Source organism: Palaemon carinicauda, chromosome 2, assembly GCF_036898095.1.
Source record: "Palaemon carinicauda isolate YSFRI2023 chromosome 2, ASM3689809v2, whole genome shotgun sequence".
Classification (NCBI taxonomy): Eukaryota; Metazoa; Arthropoda; class Malacostraca; order Decapoda; family Palaemonidae; genus Palaemon; species Palaemon carinicauda.
In genome coordinates, this window is record NC_090726.1 from 32749128 (window position 1) to 32764397 (window position 15270).

The following is a 15270-nucleotide window of genomic DNA, read 5'->3' on the forward strand; positions in this document are numbered from 1 at the left end:
TGGAAAAGCAGGATGCTATAAGCCCAGGGGCTCCAACAGGGAAAATAGCCCAGTGAGGAAAGGAAACAAGGAAAAATAAAATATTCTAAGAACAGCAAAAACATTGAAATAAATATTTCCTATATAAACTATAAAAACTTTAACAAAACAAGAGGAAGAGAAACTAGATAGAACAGTGTGCCCGAGTGTACCCTCAAGCAAGAGAACTCTAACCCAAGAGAGTGGAAGACCATGGTACAGAGGCTATGGCACTACCCAAGACTAGAGAACAATGGTTTGATTTTGGAGTGTCCTTCTCCTAGAAGAGCTGCTTACCATAGCTAAAGAGCCTCTTCTACCCTTACCAAGAGGAAAGTGGCCACTGAACAAATACAGTTTAGTAGTTAACCCCTCGAGAGAAGAAGAATTGTTTGGTAATCTCAGTGTTGTCAGGTGTATGAGGATAGAGGAGAATCTGTATAGAATAGGCCAGACTATTCGGTGTCTGTGTAGGCAAAGGGAAAGAACCGTAACCAGAGAGAAAGATCCAATGTAATACTGTCTGGCCAGTCAAAGGACCCCATAACTCTCTAGTGGTAGTATCTTAACGGGCGGCTGGTGCCCTGGCCAGAATTTGAGTCGGAAGTCAAAGAGGAAAACAAGGAAATGGAGACTAAGGAAAAAGAAGAACTCGCACATTTCTTCCTCTTTCCAACCTTCACCTCAGGCTCTAAGGAATCGAGGTCTGTGCAATCATAGAAGATGGCTGCTCCAAATGGTACCACCTCATTAAGGAACAATGTCTTGGGGGAGGGGATAGACACACTCACTGGGGTTTGCAACAGACAGAGGCAAGGGTCACAGGCACAGAGGGAGTGGAAGCTATAGGCCCCTGAACTACAGGCACAAGGGTCAGGGTGATGGGCACATGTGTAGGGGTGATCAGGTAAATGGTCATGGCAGGAGTGACACTCAGCACCAAGACAACGCGTGCTTACGGCCCCAAAGCCAACTTATGCCCAACTTTAGACGTGGCATTCATTAGCGTCACAGCATTTCTTACTGGCACTGGTGTCATAGGACGAGCCTTCCCATTTCCTTTTGGACTTTGAAAGGGGCACCATCACTGGGGACATCACAAGGGTCACTGACACTGAGGATACACCTACCATGCCTTTCAGCACTGACATCATCAAGGGAGACTTTGACCCTGTGGACACTGGGGGGAGCTAGCCTTTGTTACCAGTTCCCTTACCAAGAACATAGAGGGCCTACCTGAAAGATCTAGGGAGGCCCAAGCCTTCCTAAGGTTAAACTCATTGTCGGTGGTCTGCACAGTAATGGCAGAAGAGCCTTCAACTTCCAATGGGGTGTGGAAATCACTAGTAGAACACCACACACCATAAGATCCCGTAAAGCTCGCCGACGTAGTCCCGATGGCTCATTTCTCATGAACTATACTCCCAGTGGATCGAGCCAGAGGTGTATGCATAAGAGTGGTGGTAGCATTTGTACAGTACTCAATGAAAGAACAGAAAAGACGAAAGGCTTCAGCGTCTTCTTAGGCATTGCCAATATAAACCCCAGAGTAGGCTTAGCTCTCTTCCTCCCCTTCAAGGCACATGCCTGCCACTGCACTGCACAGGAGGCCACAATCTACACTTGGTACAGGGGGGTGATTGCGAATCATCATGCTTCTTATAAAAAGCACACAGAGAGTGGATCTACTGCTAGTTTAATCATACAGTAAACCAGTTGCAATGTCCACCCTTCCCTTGGAAGTACAAATTTCTTGTTTTCACATCCATATTCACAAGAAACAGTCACTATTCACTTCCTGCAAAAAAAAAAAAAGATAAAAAAATTTGGTTAAGGTCACAACACTACGTTTGTACTCATTACAGCCGAAGACAAAAGTGAAGAGCTCCTGATAGGTGGGGCAGCGGAGATACTTATTATTATTATTATTAAATGCTAAGCTACAACCCTAGTTGGAAAAGCAGGATGCTATAAGCCCAGGGGCCCCAACAGGGAAAATAGCTCAGTGGGGAAAGGAAACAAGGAAAGATAAAATATTTTAAGAATAGTAACAACATTTAAATAAATATTTCCTATATAAACAATAAAAACTTCAACAAAACAAGAGAAAGAGAAGCTAGATACAACAGTGTGCCTGAGTGTACCCTCAAGCAAGAGAACTCTAACCCAAGACAGTGGAAGGCCATGGTACAGAGGCTATAGCACTACCCAAGACTAGAGAACAATGGTTTGATTTTGGAGTGTCCTTCTCCTAGAAGAGCTGCTTACCATAGCTAGAGAGTCTCTTCTACCCTTACCAAGAGGAAAGTAGCCACTGAACAATTACATTGCCGTAGTTAACCCCTGGGGTGAAGAAGAATTGTTTAGTAATCTCAGTGTTGTCAGGTGTATGAGGACAGAGGAGAATCTGTAAAGAATAGGCCAGACTATTCGGTGTCTGTGTAGGCAAAGGGAAAGAACCGTAACCAGAGAGAAGGATCCAATATGGTACTGTCTGGCCAGTCAAAGGACCCCCTAACTCTCTAGCGGTAGTATCTCAACGGGCGGCCAGTGCTTACCATCTGTAGTTAACTACCTCATTAACTAATTCATCTGCTGTTCCGGCTGCGCTGAAGACATGTTCCTTATTTTAAAGGACAAAATGTTTGTATACATGCATGAATAACTTAAACTTGTGATGGGTTCAAGTGTTTTATCTAACCACCCTACTCCACATTTTCCTTGACATTTCTATTGATATTTGTCCTACTACAGTACAGTACTTTTTCATTGGATTTTTTGGTCTGATGTTACTTGTCCCTTCTTATCACATGTCTAGATGATCTAATTTTTTAGATATAAGTCTTTTTTCCAATTTCCAGGCACACATCTCCACCAATTCCTCATTCAAAATACAATCTCTCCATTGTAATGCAGTTTTAATTTCAATCTTCTATAATGCCAGGTTCTCAAAAACTTTTTTCCTCGTCCATTTGTTACCTAGTGTAATACGTACAAGTTGAGAGTACAGTACCAATTTTGTTTACGTGTACAATATGTAATACAGTAGTGGGGAACCATGGACATCACCCTAAGAAACATCAAATTATATTCTGGTCATCCCTATAAAGCCTGTCTATTCTGTCATCCATTATTTAAAGATGCTGCAATATTAAGATGCAGAATACTCTCCAAATTCCTACATACCTAAGTTTGAAAATACAGACATGATAAACACGATAAAAACACATTAAAATCATTACCAATTGTGAGAAATTCAGGACAAGATTCAAAGCCAAATGTAAATTAGGGAACAAATACTGCATTGTTTTGCAACAACTTTGGAAACTGAGTGGTAACCAGTAGGGCATAACCTAATTCACTGCCAATATGAAAAAAGATGCTAAATTCTGCTTTAATGTTTTAAAAATTTGAATCAAATATGAATTAATAAAAAAAATCAGATCATATAAAATTATTTAATCTTTACAAATATCTAACAAGTGTAAAATTCATAACAGGGACCGGGCATACTTTAGACGATCCAGAGAAGTTTCCTTTCCAAGTATAGCTAACATCTCTCCAACAGGTGGGCCTTGCTGCATAAAAAAAAAATACAAACACTATTAAAAGAGCAAAATGTCACAAGTTTTAAAAGTAATTTGTATTTTTCTAAATTCTACAAACATGAGTCCTTTAATTAGGAGATTGATTCTAACGCAGCTGGAACTCATCCATTTAAACTTACAATGAGGTTTCCGCAGTAGCCAGTAGTTACCGGCCAGCGGCAGGGAAGCCCACAACCTTGTCAGTACACTGAACAGTCACTTTGATTGCATCTAGGATTTTCAGGGGAGATGATGGCAGGAAGTTAAGTTAAACGATTCTGGTTTATATAGTTAGCAAACATACAAAATACAGTACTTTTAAAATATGTGATTTGTTCCTATATAAATACAAAGGAAACTCATCCTTTTACTAAACTAGCTGGCTAAAATCCATGGATGGCTCATCTCAGACTCTTCAAAGTCTCAGTACCTGGCAGAAGTCCGAACAATACCCTTTTACTGCTGAGACTGAGAGGCACCTTTCCTAGGTAAGCTAAACAATATGTCACTAGTGGAATAGAAGCTCTGAGAAAAGTATTCCCTCAATGGCATCAACCACAGACAATGGCCCACTTTGCACGATACACATCAGTGGAGGATTTCCTGAGGCATCGTGACGTATTGTGCTGTCTCACTAGAAAAGCCTCTCTCTGGGAAGAGGTGCTAGATAACCTCCACCAGTGATAGGGATTCCACTGAGTTATGAAACCTCTGCAGGTGGAGCTGACAGAGCAGGTTGTGGCATTGGAGAAGCTCTCTTGGAACCTCCACTAGTACTGTAGATGCAGAAGATCTAGTTATTATTCAGCTTGAGACCATTTCAAAGCTATTAGCATAAGCTTTAGGTCTTTGGATGAAAGCACTTAGTTTATTAATCTTCAGAGGAGGCAAAAAAGGCAGAAAAGCATAGACGTCATGGCTGTCCCATGGATACTGGACCACATCTGCGAGTGCTGCTGCCTGGTGTGTCACTTATGAGCAGTAGACTGGCATTTTTCTGTTGAGACTTGCAGCCAACATGTCAATTGTCAGAGGAACCCCACAATGTCAGGAACTTTGTTGCTGCTTGGGGATGCAAGGCTATTCTGACCCAAACATCTGACCTCTCCGAATCAACGTGTCCACTATGACATTTGTCTTGCTGGAAATGAATCAGGCTGAGAGGACTACTTCATTATGGATTGCCCATTTGTGCAATGACACCATTATTTGAAAAGGTGTCTCAGATACTGTGCCTCCTTTTTTGTTAATGTATGCCACTATGGTTGTAGTGTCATTCATCATTGCAACCGAGTGACTGACTAGAAGATACTGTACTAGAAATATTAAAGTACAGATAAGCTACCTTCAATTCCAGCACATTGAAGTGAAATGCCTTGTCCTCTCATGACCATTGTCATGATGTCAGATGGCCCATGAGAGGGGCCCCACCCTCTCTTCGATGCATCTATGAAAAAAAGATTTGAAGGGGAACACTCTAAGGGAGACCATTGTAAAATATTTTCCTTGTCTAGCCACCTAAGTAGATCGAGTTTGGTGTCTTACCCTGTTGGTATCAGAATCCAGGAAGTCTTCAATGTGTGACCAGTGTTTTTTAGGTATCACCTAGTAATGATTGTAGATGAATATAGTGAAGAACAAGTTGTTGCCATTGTTGCACTGGTAACTGTGACTGATGAAGGAACTGCTGAGCTACCTTCTTGAATTGGGTTACCCTGCTCTTGGATGGATAAACCTTTCTTGTTATAGTATCCATGTCCATGCCCATGTATATCATTCTTTGCAAATGGAGAAAGTTTGGCCTTCTCTAGATTCTTCACGAGATCTGGATAGCAACAAAATAAGAGAAGTCTGTCCCAATGATAAAGTTGGGATTCTGAGTCTGCCAGTATCAGCCAGTCATCTTATGCCAAATCAGACGAATTAAATTAGTATGAGCCCATGGTGACAACTATGTAAACACTCTGGTGAATACCTGGGGGACTGTGGACAGCTCAAAAGAGCTTTGAATTAGAAAACCTTGCTCCCAAGGAAAAAGTGTAAATACTTTTTTGAAGAACAATTTATGGGGATTTGGAAGTAAGCATCACTGAGATCTAGTGAAACCATAATGTTATTCTTCCTTACCACATATCTGACTGTGATGGGAGTTTCCATCCTGAAGCAAGTCTGGTGGATGAATTCATTCGGAGCTGAGAGGTCTATTACAGGTGTGTAACCCTGAGGCTTTCTTGACAAGAAATAGATGGCTGAAAAAGTATGGAGATTCGTCCTAGGCTTCTTCTATATGCCCTTCAGGAGCCTAGTCTATACCTCTAGACATGAAGTAAGTCTTTCTCTGATCTTCGGTGAAGACTACTTCCTCAGAGCTAGAATGATAGGAGGGGGAGAGCTGGTAAACAAAAAACAGTAACAGAACCAAAGAACATCCACCGTCCACTGCTCTGCCCATGAATTTTCCACCTCATCCATCTCTGTATGGCCTCCCACCACTAGTGGTGGTTGAATGAGGGCTTTGAGTACTTTGTTGACCAAGAGATTGAGCAAACTCCAAAGGGTTCTGTGACGCTGGTATTGCAGCTCTGAAATCACTCCTATTTGACTTTGGTCTAGTAATTGAACCAAAAGTTTGCTTAGGAGAGGGAGATGACTTGGAACGATTGTTCATGGAGGAAATTTGTGGTCTCCTCAATGATACCGATAGTTAGGAAGTGAATCTTGGTTTGACTTCCTCCATTTACCAGCCATGAGCTCTACCTGCTCTGAGGGAAACAGGGACGGTCTTTTGAGTGATGAATTTCTCAAGTTTAGTACCTCTTCTTGCAAACATGGAAGTTACTGCATCTCGCTTATTCAGGATCCAGTTGGCCCACTGGTTGGTTGCCTGGTGGACTCAAAACTCTACTGATTTTACTCCTGATAGAACGAGGGCCTTTAACTGCTCCTTTTCTGTGTCTGAGAGGTCTTCACTTGAGACCGAGTACTGTACCCTACTGTCCCTGATGAGTGGTTTAATCATGATGCAGCTTGCAGGGTCAACATTGCTGCAGCCTCCATATTCAAGGACTCTGATACTGTGAAAGTACTGTAATGTGTTGTGGTACAAGTCTTTCAGCTTACATAGATGGGGTCAGGACAGCAACTGCTAGGTCCAAAGGCAAGGAAGATGAAGGAGTCCTGCATTACATAATATGTTATTTTCATTAGTAAAATAAATTTTTGAATATACTTACCCGGTGATCATATAAGCTGTCAGCTCTGCTGCCCGACAGAAAAACCTAAGGACAAAATACGCCAGCGATCGCTATACAGGTAGGGGTGTACATCAACAGCGCCATCTGTCTAGCAGGTACTCAAGTACTCCATGTAAACACAGAACCAATTTTCTCCTCGGCCCACTGGGTCTCTATTGGGGAGGAAGGGAGGGTCCTTTAATATATGATCACCGGGTAAGTATATTCAAAAATTTATTTTACTAATGAAAATAACATTTTTCAATATTAAACTTAGCCGGTGATCATATAAGCTGATTCACACCCAGGGGGGTGGGTAGAGACCAGCATTACATGTTTACATTATTAAGAGCTAAGTATTTGTATTTCATTTTAGCAGTTATTCAAAATAACAAACATAAAATAAATAAGTACCTGGTAAGGAAGTCGACTTGAACAATTACTCTGCCTTTTTAAGTACGTCTTCCTTACTGAGCCTCGCGATCCTCATAGGATGCTGAGCGACTCCTAGGAGCTGAAGTATCAAGGGTTGCAACCCATACTAAAGGACCTCATCAAAACCTCTAATCTAGGCGCTTCTCAAGAAAAGAATTTGACCACCCGCCAAATCAACCAGGTTGCGAAAGGCTTCTTAGCCTTCCGGACAACCCAAAAACAACAATAAAAAACATTTCAAGAGAAAGATTAAAAAAGGTTATGGAATTAGGGGAATGTAGTGGTTGAGCCCTCACCCACTACTGCACTCGCTGCTACGAATGGTCCCAGGGTGTAGCAGTTCTCGTAAAGAGACTGGACATCTTTAAGATAAAAAGACGCGAACACTGACTTGCTTCTCCAATAGGTTGCGTCCATTATACTCTGCAGAGATCTGTTTTGTTTGAAGGCCACTGAAGTTGCGACAGCTCTAACTTCATGTGTCCTTACCTTCAGCAAAGCATGGTCTTCCTCATTCAGATGGGAATGAGCTTCTCGTATCAACAGTCTAATATAATAGGAAACTGCATTCTTCGACATAGGTAAAGAAGGTTTCTTAATAGCACACCATAAAGCTTCTGACTGTCCTCGTAAAGGTTTAGTTCGTTTCAAATAGAACTTAAGAGCTCTAACAGGGCACAAGACTCTTTCTAGTTCATTTCCAACCAAGTTAGAAAGGCTTGGAATATCGAACGATTTCGGCCAAGGACGAGAAGGTAGTTCGTTTTTGGCTAGAAAACCAAGCTGCAAAGAACATGTAGCCGTTTCAGATGTAAATCCGATGTTCCTGCTGAAGGCGTGTATCTCACTGACTCTTTTAGCTGTAGCTAAGCAGACGAGGAAAAGAGTCTTTAAAGTGAGATCTTTAAAGGAGGCTGATTGTAGTGGCTCGAACCTTTCTGACATAAGGAATCTTAGTACCACGTCTAAATTCCAACCTGGTGTGGCCAAACGACGCTCCTTCGAGGTCTCAAAAGACTTAAGGAGGTCCTGTAGATCTTTGTTGTTGGAAAGATCTAAGCCTCTGTGACGGAAGACTGCTGCCAACATGCTTCTGTAACCCTTGATCGTGGGAGCTGAAAGAGATCTTTCCTTCTTCAGGTATAAAAGGAAGTCAGCTATTTGAGTTACAGAGGTACTGGTTGAGGATACTGATACCGACTTGCACCAGCTTCGGAAGACTTCCCACTTCGACTGGTAGACTCTAAGAGTGGATGTCCTCCTTGCTCTAGCAATCGCCCTGGCTGCCTCCTTCGAAAAGCCTCTAGCTCTCGAGAGTCTTTCGATAGTCTGAAGGCAGTCAGACGAAGAGCGTGGAGGCTTGGGTGTACCTTCTTTACGTGTGGCTGACGTAGAAGGTCCACTCTTAGTGGAAGAGTTCTGGGAACGTCCACTAGCCATTGCAGTACCTCGGTGAACCATTCTCTCGCGGGCCAGAGGGGAGCAACCAACGTCAACCTTGTCCCTTCGTGAGAGGCGAACTTCTGCAGTACCTTGTTGACAATCTTGAACGGGGGGAATGCATAAAGGTCTAGATGGGACCAATCCAGTAGAAAGGCATCTATATGAACTGCTGCTGGGTCCGGGATCGGTGAGCAATAATTTGGGAGCCTCTTGGTCATTGAGGTTGCAAAGAGATCTATGGTAGGTTGGCCCCATGTGGCCCAAAGTCTCTTGCGTACATTCTTGTGAAGGGTCCATTCTGTTGGGATGATTTGACCCTTCCGACTGAGGCGGTCCGCCATGACATTCATGTTGCCTTGAATGAACCTCGTTACTAGAGACAGGTTTAGATCTCTTGACCAGGTGAGGAGGTCCCTTGCGATCTCGTACAACTTCATAGAATGGGTCCCTCCTTGCTTGGAGATGTACGCCAAGGCCGTGGTGTTGTCGGAGTTCACCTCCACCACCTTGCCTAGAAGGAGGGACTTGAAGCTTTCCAAGGCCAGATGAACTGCCAGTAGCTCCTTGCAGTTGATATGTAACGCTCTTTGCTCCGAGTTCCAGGTGCCCGAGCATTCCCGACCGTCTAATGTCGCACCCCAGCCCGTATCCGATGCGTCCGAGAAGAGAATGTGGTTGGGGGTCTGAACAGTCAGGGGAAGACCCTCTCTGAGGTTGATGTTGTGCTTCCACCAGGTCAGTGATGACTTCATCTTCTCGGAAATAGGGATCGAGACCGCTTCTAGCGTCTTGTCCTTTCTCCAGTGAACAGCCAGGTGAAATTGAAGGGGACGGAGGTGCAGTCTCCCTAACGCAATGAACTGGTCCAGTGATGAAAGCGTCCCTATCAGACTCATCCACTGTCTGACTGAACATCGGTCCTTCATTAGCATGTTCTGGATGCATCCTTGGGCTTGACTTATTCTGGGGGCCGACGGAAAAGCCCGAAAAGCTTGACTGTGAATCTCCATCCCTAGGTACACTATAGTTTGGGATGGGACCAGTTGGGACTTTTCCATATTGACCAGGAGACCCAATTCCTTGGTCAGATCTAGCGTCCACTTTAGATTCTCCAGACAGCGACGACTGGACGAAGCTCTTAAAAGCCAGTCGTCCAAATAGAGGGAGGCTCTGATGTCTGCTAAATGCAGGAATTTGGCAATATTCCTCATCAGTTTCGTAAAGACAAGAGGCGCCGTGCTTAGGCCAAAGCACAGGGCTTGAAATTGGTAGACAACCTTCCCGAAAACGAACCTTAGAAAAGGTTGGGAATCTGGGTGGATGGGGACGTGAAAGTAAGCGTCCTTGAGGTCTAAAGAGACCATCCAGTCTTCCTTCCTGACCGCTGCTAGAACAGACTTTGTCGTCTCCATGGCGAACGTCTGCTTGGTGACAAAGACATTCAGAGCACTGACGTCTAGCACCGGTCTCCACCCTCCTGTCTTCTTTACCACTAAGAAGAGACGGTTGTAGAAGCCCGGGGATTGATGGTCCCGGACTTTGACTACCGCTCCCTTTTCTAGTAAGAGAGACACCTCTTGCTTCAAAGCTAGTCTCTTGTCCTCCTCTCTGTACCTGGGAGAGAGGTCGATGGGAGTCGTTGCTAGAGGGGGCTTGCGCAAGAATGGGATCCTGTACCCTTCTCTGAGCAACTTCACAGATTGTGCGTCTGCGCCCCTGTTCTCCCAGGACTGCCAGTAGTTCTTGAGCCTGGCTCCCACTGCTGTCTGAAGAAGGAGGCAGTCAGACTCTGCCTCTAAAGGACTTGGTACCTTTCTTCTTGCTCCCACGTATCCTTTCGGCACGAGCACCTCCTCTGCTGGAGGCTCTGCCACGAAAGGGCGGAATGAATCTTGACGCTGGAGTATCCATCCTGGGTCTAGACACGGAAGGTAAAGGGGAGGCTTTACGTGCAGATGACGCAACTAGGTCATGCGTGTCTTTTTGAATCAAGGAGGCAGCAATCTCCTTGATCAACTCCTCTGGGAAAAGGCACTTCGAGAGAGGGGCAAACATAAGCTCCGACCTCTGACATTGTGTAACTCCAGCTGACAAGAAGGAGTAAAGGTGTTCTCGTTTCTTGAGGACCCCGGAAACGAACGAAGCCGCAAGCTCACTGGAACCGTCCCTTATGGCCTTGTCCATGCAGGACATAATGAGCATGGAAGTTTCCTTGTCAGAAGGGGAGGTCTTCCTGCTCAACGCTCCCAAACACCAATCCAAAAAGTTAAACACTTCGAACGCTCTGAACACTCCTTTCATCAGATGATCTAAATCTGAAGGAGTCCAACAAATCTTGGAGCGTCTCATGGCCAGCCTGCGGGGAGAGTCTACAAGACTTGAGAAGTCGCCCTGGGCAGAGGCAGGAACTCCCAAGCCGAGAACTTCTCCCGTGGCATACCAGACGCTCGATCTGGAAGCGAGTTTCGCAGGGGGAAACATGAAAGCTGTCTTCCCTAGGTGTTTCTTGGACTGCATCCAATCTCCCAACACCCTAAAAGCTCTCTTGGACGAGCGGGCGAGGACGAGCTTCGTAAAGGCAGGCGCGGAAGACTGCGTGCCTAAAGCGAACTCAGATGGAGGTGAGCGTGGGGCCGCAGCAACAAACTGATCGGGATACATATCCTTGAACAGTGCAAGTACTTTCCTAAAGTCTAAGGAGGGAGGCGTGGTCTTGGGTTCGTCGATGTCCGTGTGCGGGTCGTCAAGGTGTGCAGCGTCGTCATCATCAGAGAGTCCATCGTCTGAATGCTGAAGAGGAAGCGGCAAAGGAGTAGGCATTGGCTGGTCAGCTGAGTCCGGCAGCACGGGTGCATACGTGAATGCACTGGACGCAACGTCATGGAACTGTTGGTCAGTCTGTGAGCTGGCAACAACCATAGCTGCGCGGGGGCGCAAAGCGTCTACTCCCGACTGTCTAGTCTGCTGTGGGCGAGTAGGGGTAACCACAGTGGGTTGCGGAGGTTGACGCACCGCGTCAAAACAAAACAACTTAGGTTGTTGTTGTTGTAACTCGCGGACGTCAACGGAGGGTTCCGTGCGTCGGCGAACGTCAACATGCGGCTGGCAGGGTACAGAGCGCATGGGTGGCGGGACTCTCACAGCTGGAGTGCGGGAGAAGGTAGCCTCAGCGTCAACTGGACGCACAACCGTGGTGGGTTGTAGGCTAACGGGTGCAGCGTCAACCTTCTCCGCACGAGAGTCCTGCATTAAGGCTGACAACTGTGTCTGCATGGTCTGCAGCAAAGCCCACTTAGGGTCTAAAGAAGCAGGTGCGGCAACAGACGGAGCTACTGCCTGTTGCGGTACCGCTTTGCCTCTCTTAGGAGGTGTGCAGTCATCGGAAGACTGCAGCGAGTCCGAACTGACCCAGTGGCTACAACTGGGCCGTTGGACTTGCGCGGAAGGGACCTTGCGTTTGAGAGGTCGTGAGACCTTGGTCCATTGTTTCTTCCGAGAAACATCTTCCCCAGACGAGGAATAAATGGGCTCTCTCGTCTTCTTGTGGGTGGGGCGATCTTGGAAAGATACGTCCGAAACCACGGAGGGAACGTCTGTCCGCTGATTAAAGCCTGTCGAACCCTTTGGTCGTACGACATTGCTTCTCCCCTGGGCTTGGGAGCTTGCAAGAGGTCCCGGACTGGGAGGACGACAGGCACGAACAGACGCACCCTCAAGCGCAACACTAACACTTTCCACAACACTTCCACTCACTTTGTCACTACCCACTGCACTCTTACCCTTCAACTCCTTGACGTCTGCCATGAGTTGATTACGGTCACTCGCCAATGACTCGACTTTCTCACCCAGAGCCTGGATGGCACGCATCATATCCGCCATCGAAGGTTGTTGAGTGCTAGAAGGGGGATCAGGAGCAACCACTACAGGGGAAGGAATAGGTTGTGGGGCATGGGGAGAGGAAAAATCAACGGAGCGAGATGAACTTCTCCTGACTCTATCTCTCTCTAGCCTACGTGAATATTTAAGGAATTCGAGAAAATCGAATTCCGAAAGCCCAACGCATTCCTCACATCGATCTTCCAATTGACAGGAATTACCCCGACAATTGGAACAAATGGTGTGAGGATCGATAGAGGCCTTCGGAAGACGCCTTGAGCAGTCCCTAGCACTACACTTTCTGTATTTAGGGACTTGAGAAGGGTCAGCCATCTTGAATTAGTCAAAGGGGAATTCAAAATCTATCCAAGTCGTCAACAAATAATCCAAAATTCAATCAAAGAATGCAAGGAAGTATTGAAGATAACCTCTGCAAAGCGAAAGCTAAAAACTAGAAATGAGTACTTCACCAAAATCTGTGAAAATCAATCCAGTAAGCAACAGCGTATTTAGTAGGTCTTGCCGGTGGCACGACAGAGAGAAAATTGGTTCTGTGTTTACATGGAGTACTTGAGTACCTGCTAGACAGATGGCGCTGTTGATGTACACCCCTACCTGTATAGCGATCGCTGGCGTATTTTGTCCTTAGGTTTTTCTGTCGGGCAGCAGAGCTGACAGCTTATATGATCACCGGCTAAGTTTAATATTGAAAAAATGCTTTTACTTTGAAAAGACTGGTGGCAATATCTTAGAAGACCGGCCAGCCTTCAAGGAGTCCTTATGAACTGATACTTGTATGTTGATTTTGTTAAATGCCTAATTGGCAAGCCTGGACTAAGGGAGTTCAAATTGCTATCTGGAACCCTTGGGAGAATGGCACAATCGGTCTGTAACCGTCTTCCTGCCTCTAATTTGAGATTTGGGGGCTTCTCCAAGCCCATTGACCCTCCTAATCAAGGCCAGAGCCAGTATGAATGATGATTTAGACTCTGCTTCCTCATAAGCTTCCATCAGACCAGATGCTTGAGGTAAGACTTAAACTAACTAGGGAGAGTCACCACCTCAGAATAGTTTGCCTCTCTCTGGAGAGGAATCATACTGTTTAACTTCCTCCTCTCTGAACAGTGTACCTGGCCCTAGGCGGCTTGGAGGTTAGAAATCTTTCTCAGTTATTCTTACAATGGAAATAAAAGGTCTACTGGGTAAGACTTTGCTCTTTGCTGTAGAGCTCCTGCTACTCTCCATAGTTGACAAACGATGAGACAGTGGATCTGGATGCTTCTTGCGTGAGAACCTGGGAAAATCAGAGGATTTCTTTGGCACTGTCTTGGAGTCTGCTCTCCTTCCACCTAATACCCATTTGAAAGGGTGAATAAGGGTTCTGTTACTTCTGTATGAGTAACCCCTTCGGGAAACTGGGCGTGAAGGTATTCTTCTCGGGGAGACAAACTCAATTGAGAGTAGTCTATATTTTCCACATAAAAAATTCACCTAAGTGACCTAGACATAGACCTTCTGCTCATCTGAGGCCAGGAATCTAGTGATAGAGGTCTCACTTGTGATCTCTTCAGAGGTTCATGTTGTAGACTGTCTTGGAGCAACCGCACCAAAAAATTCTGAAGCAACATAGAGCGAGAGCCCTAAATCCGACGAAAATGAGGCAATGCTTGAGAGTTTTGCATTATACAGTCTTCCTTCGGTCTCTTTGCTGAAGATCAGGCATGCTTAGAGGCCTGACTAGTTGCTCGTTTAAGAAAATTAATAATTTCAATAAAGGGTGCACAGATTGAAGACACGTGGTAATTGCACATTTGGGTGTGTCTTTATCAACTATCCCCACTCCATCTGTGAAGGGGATAGGAGAACTTACATCGCTAGTATGCTTATGCACTGTGCAACCGAGGAGAGTGGTTCCCATGGAAATCCCTGTTGTCGTCACTAATTCTGTGATCATTGTACACGTAACACTTACATAATCAGGAAACATAAGAAAAAGTCTCTCCTGGAGAGTGCAGTAAAGAGGGAGCACGTGCGGAGCCATAGGATCGGATGGGCCTGTAATACTATGCGCGTTACTGTTAACCACGCCCATGTGGGACTACGCTGTTGTTGTGCAAGCGCAAATCCATAAGATCGTTTGGACATCTACCTAATACTATGCATACTAATGTTAAGTAAGCTAGTGTGGGAGCACACTGATGTGTGCACCATAAGTAAGTACATATCAGGAGTGCGTGGAGCACAGACAAGGTCTGGTGAGGTTAAATCCTCCGATCTAGTCGGGAGTTCACGCTCACATATCGGTATATGATTAATCTAATTCTAAACACCTTGCTCATAATAGCATTCATTAGTAGCTAGGGGACACACGCGGCTCTAAAGATTACGAGAGCAAGTGCGCTAATCATAACGAAGAGTTACAACATCTCTTCAGGGAAGGGGAGCTTTTTCCTTCCAATACTGACTCTCTTGTAGACCCAGTAGAGTGTAGTACACATAGTGAAGTCTGATTCGAGGGGGGAATATTAGCAGACTGTTCGAGTTCAAACTGAAGGTCGAAGTCACGATAAATAGTCTCAATCCACTTCTTCAAGGAATTAAGTGCTAAGGCTAGCCCTTCTCTGAATAGAGCATCATTTAGTCCCAGGGAAGCCCAAAGGCATAGTATAGTGTTGTCA

At 45.3% G+C, this 15270-nt stretch overlaps 1 protein-coding gene across 5 annotated transcripts in view; it reads right to left on the reverse strand.

Annotated features, from left to right (window-relative positions):
• Positions 1-3465: 3465 nt before the first annotated feature.
• GluRS-m (putative glutamate--tRNA ligase, mitochondrial) overlaps positions 3466-15270 on the reverse strand; it is a 130989-nt gene continuing 119184 nt past the window's right edge. For all 5 annotated transcript variants that reach the window (XM_068354502.1, XM_068354509.1, XM_068354488.1 and 2 more), the window contains exon 9: positions 3466-3596. In XM_068354502.1, coding sequence (XP_068210603.1) covers positions 3510-3596 — 87 coding nt within the window. In that variant the 3' untranslated portion in view covers positions 3466-3509. The remainder of the gene's footprint in view (positions 3597-15270) is intronic.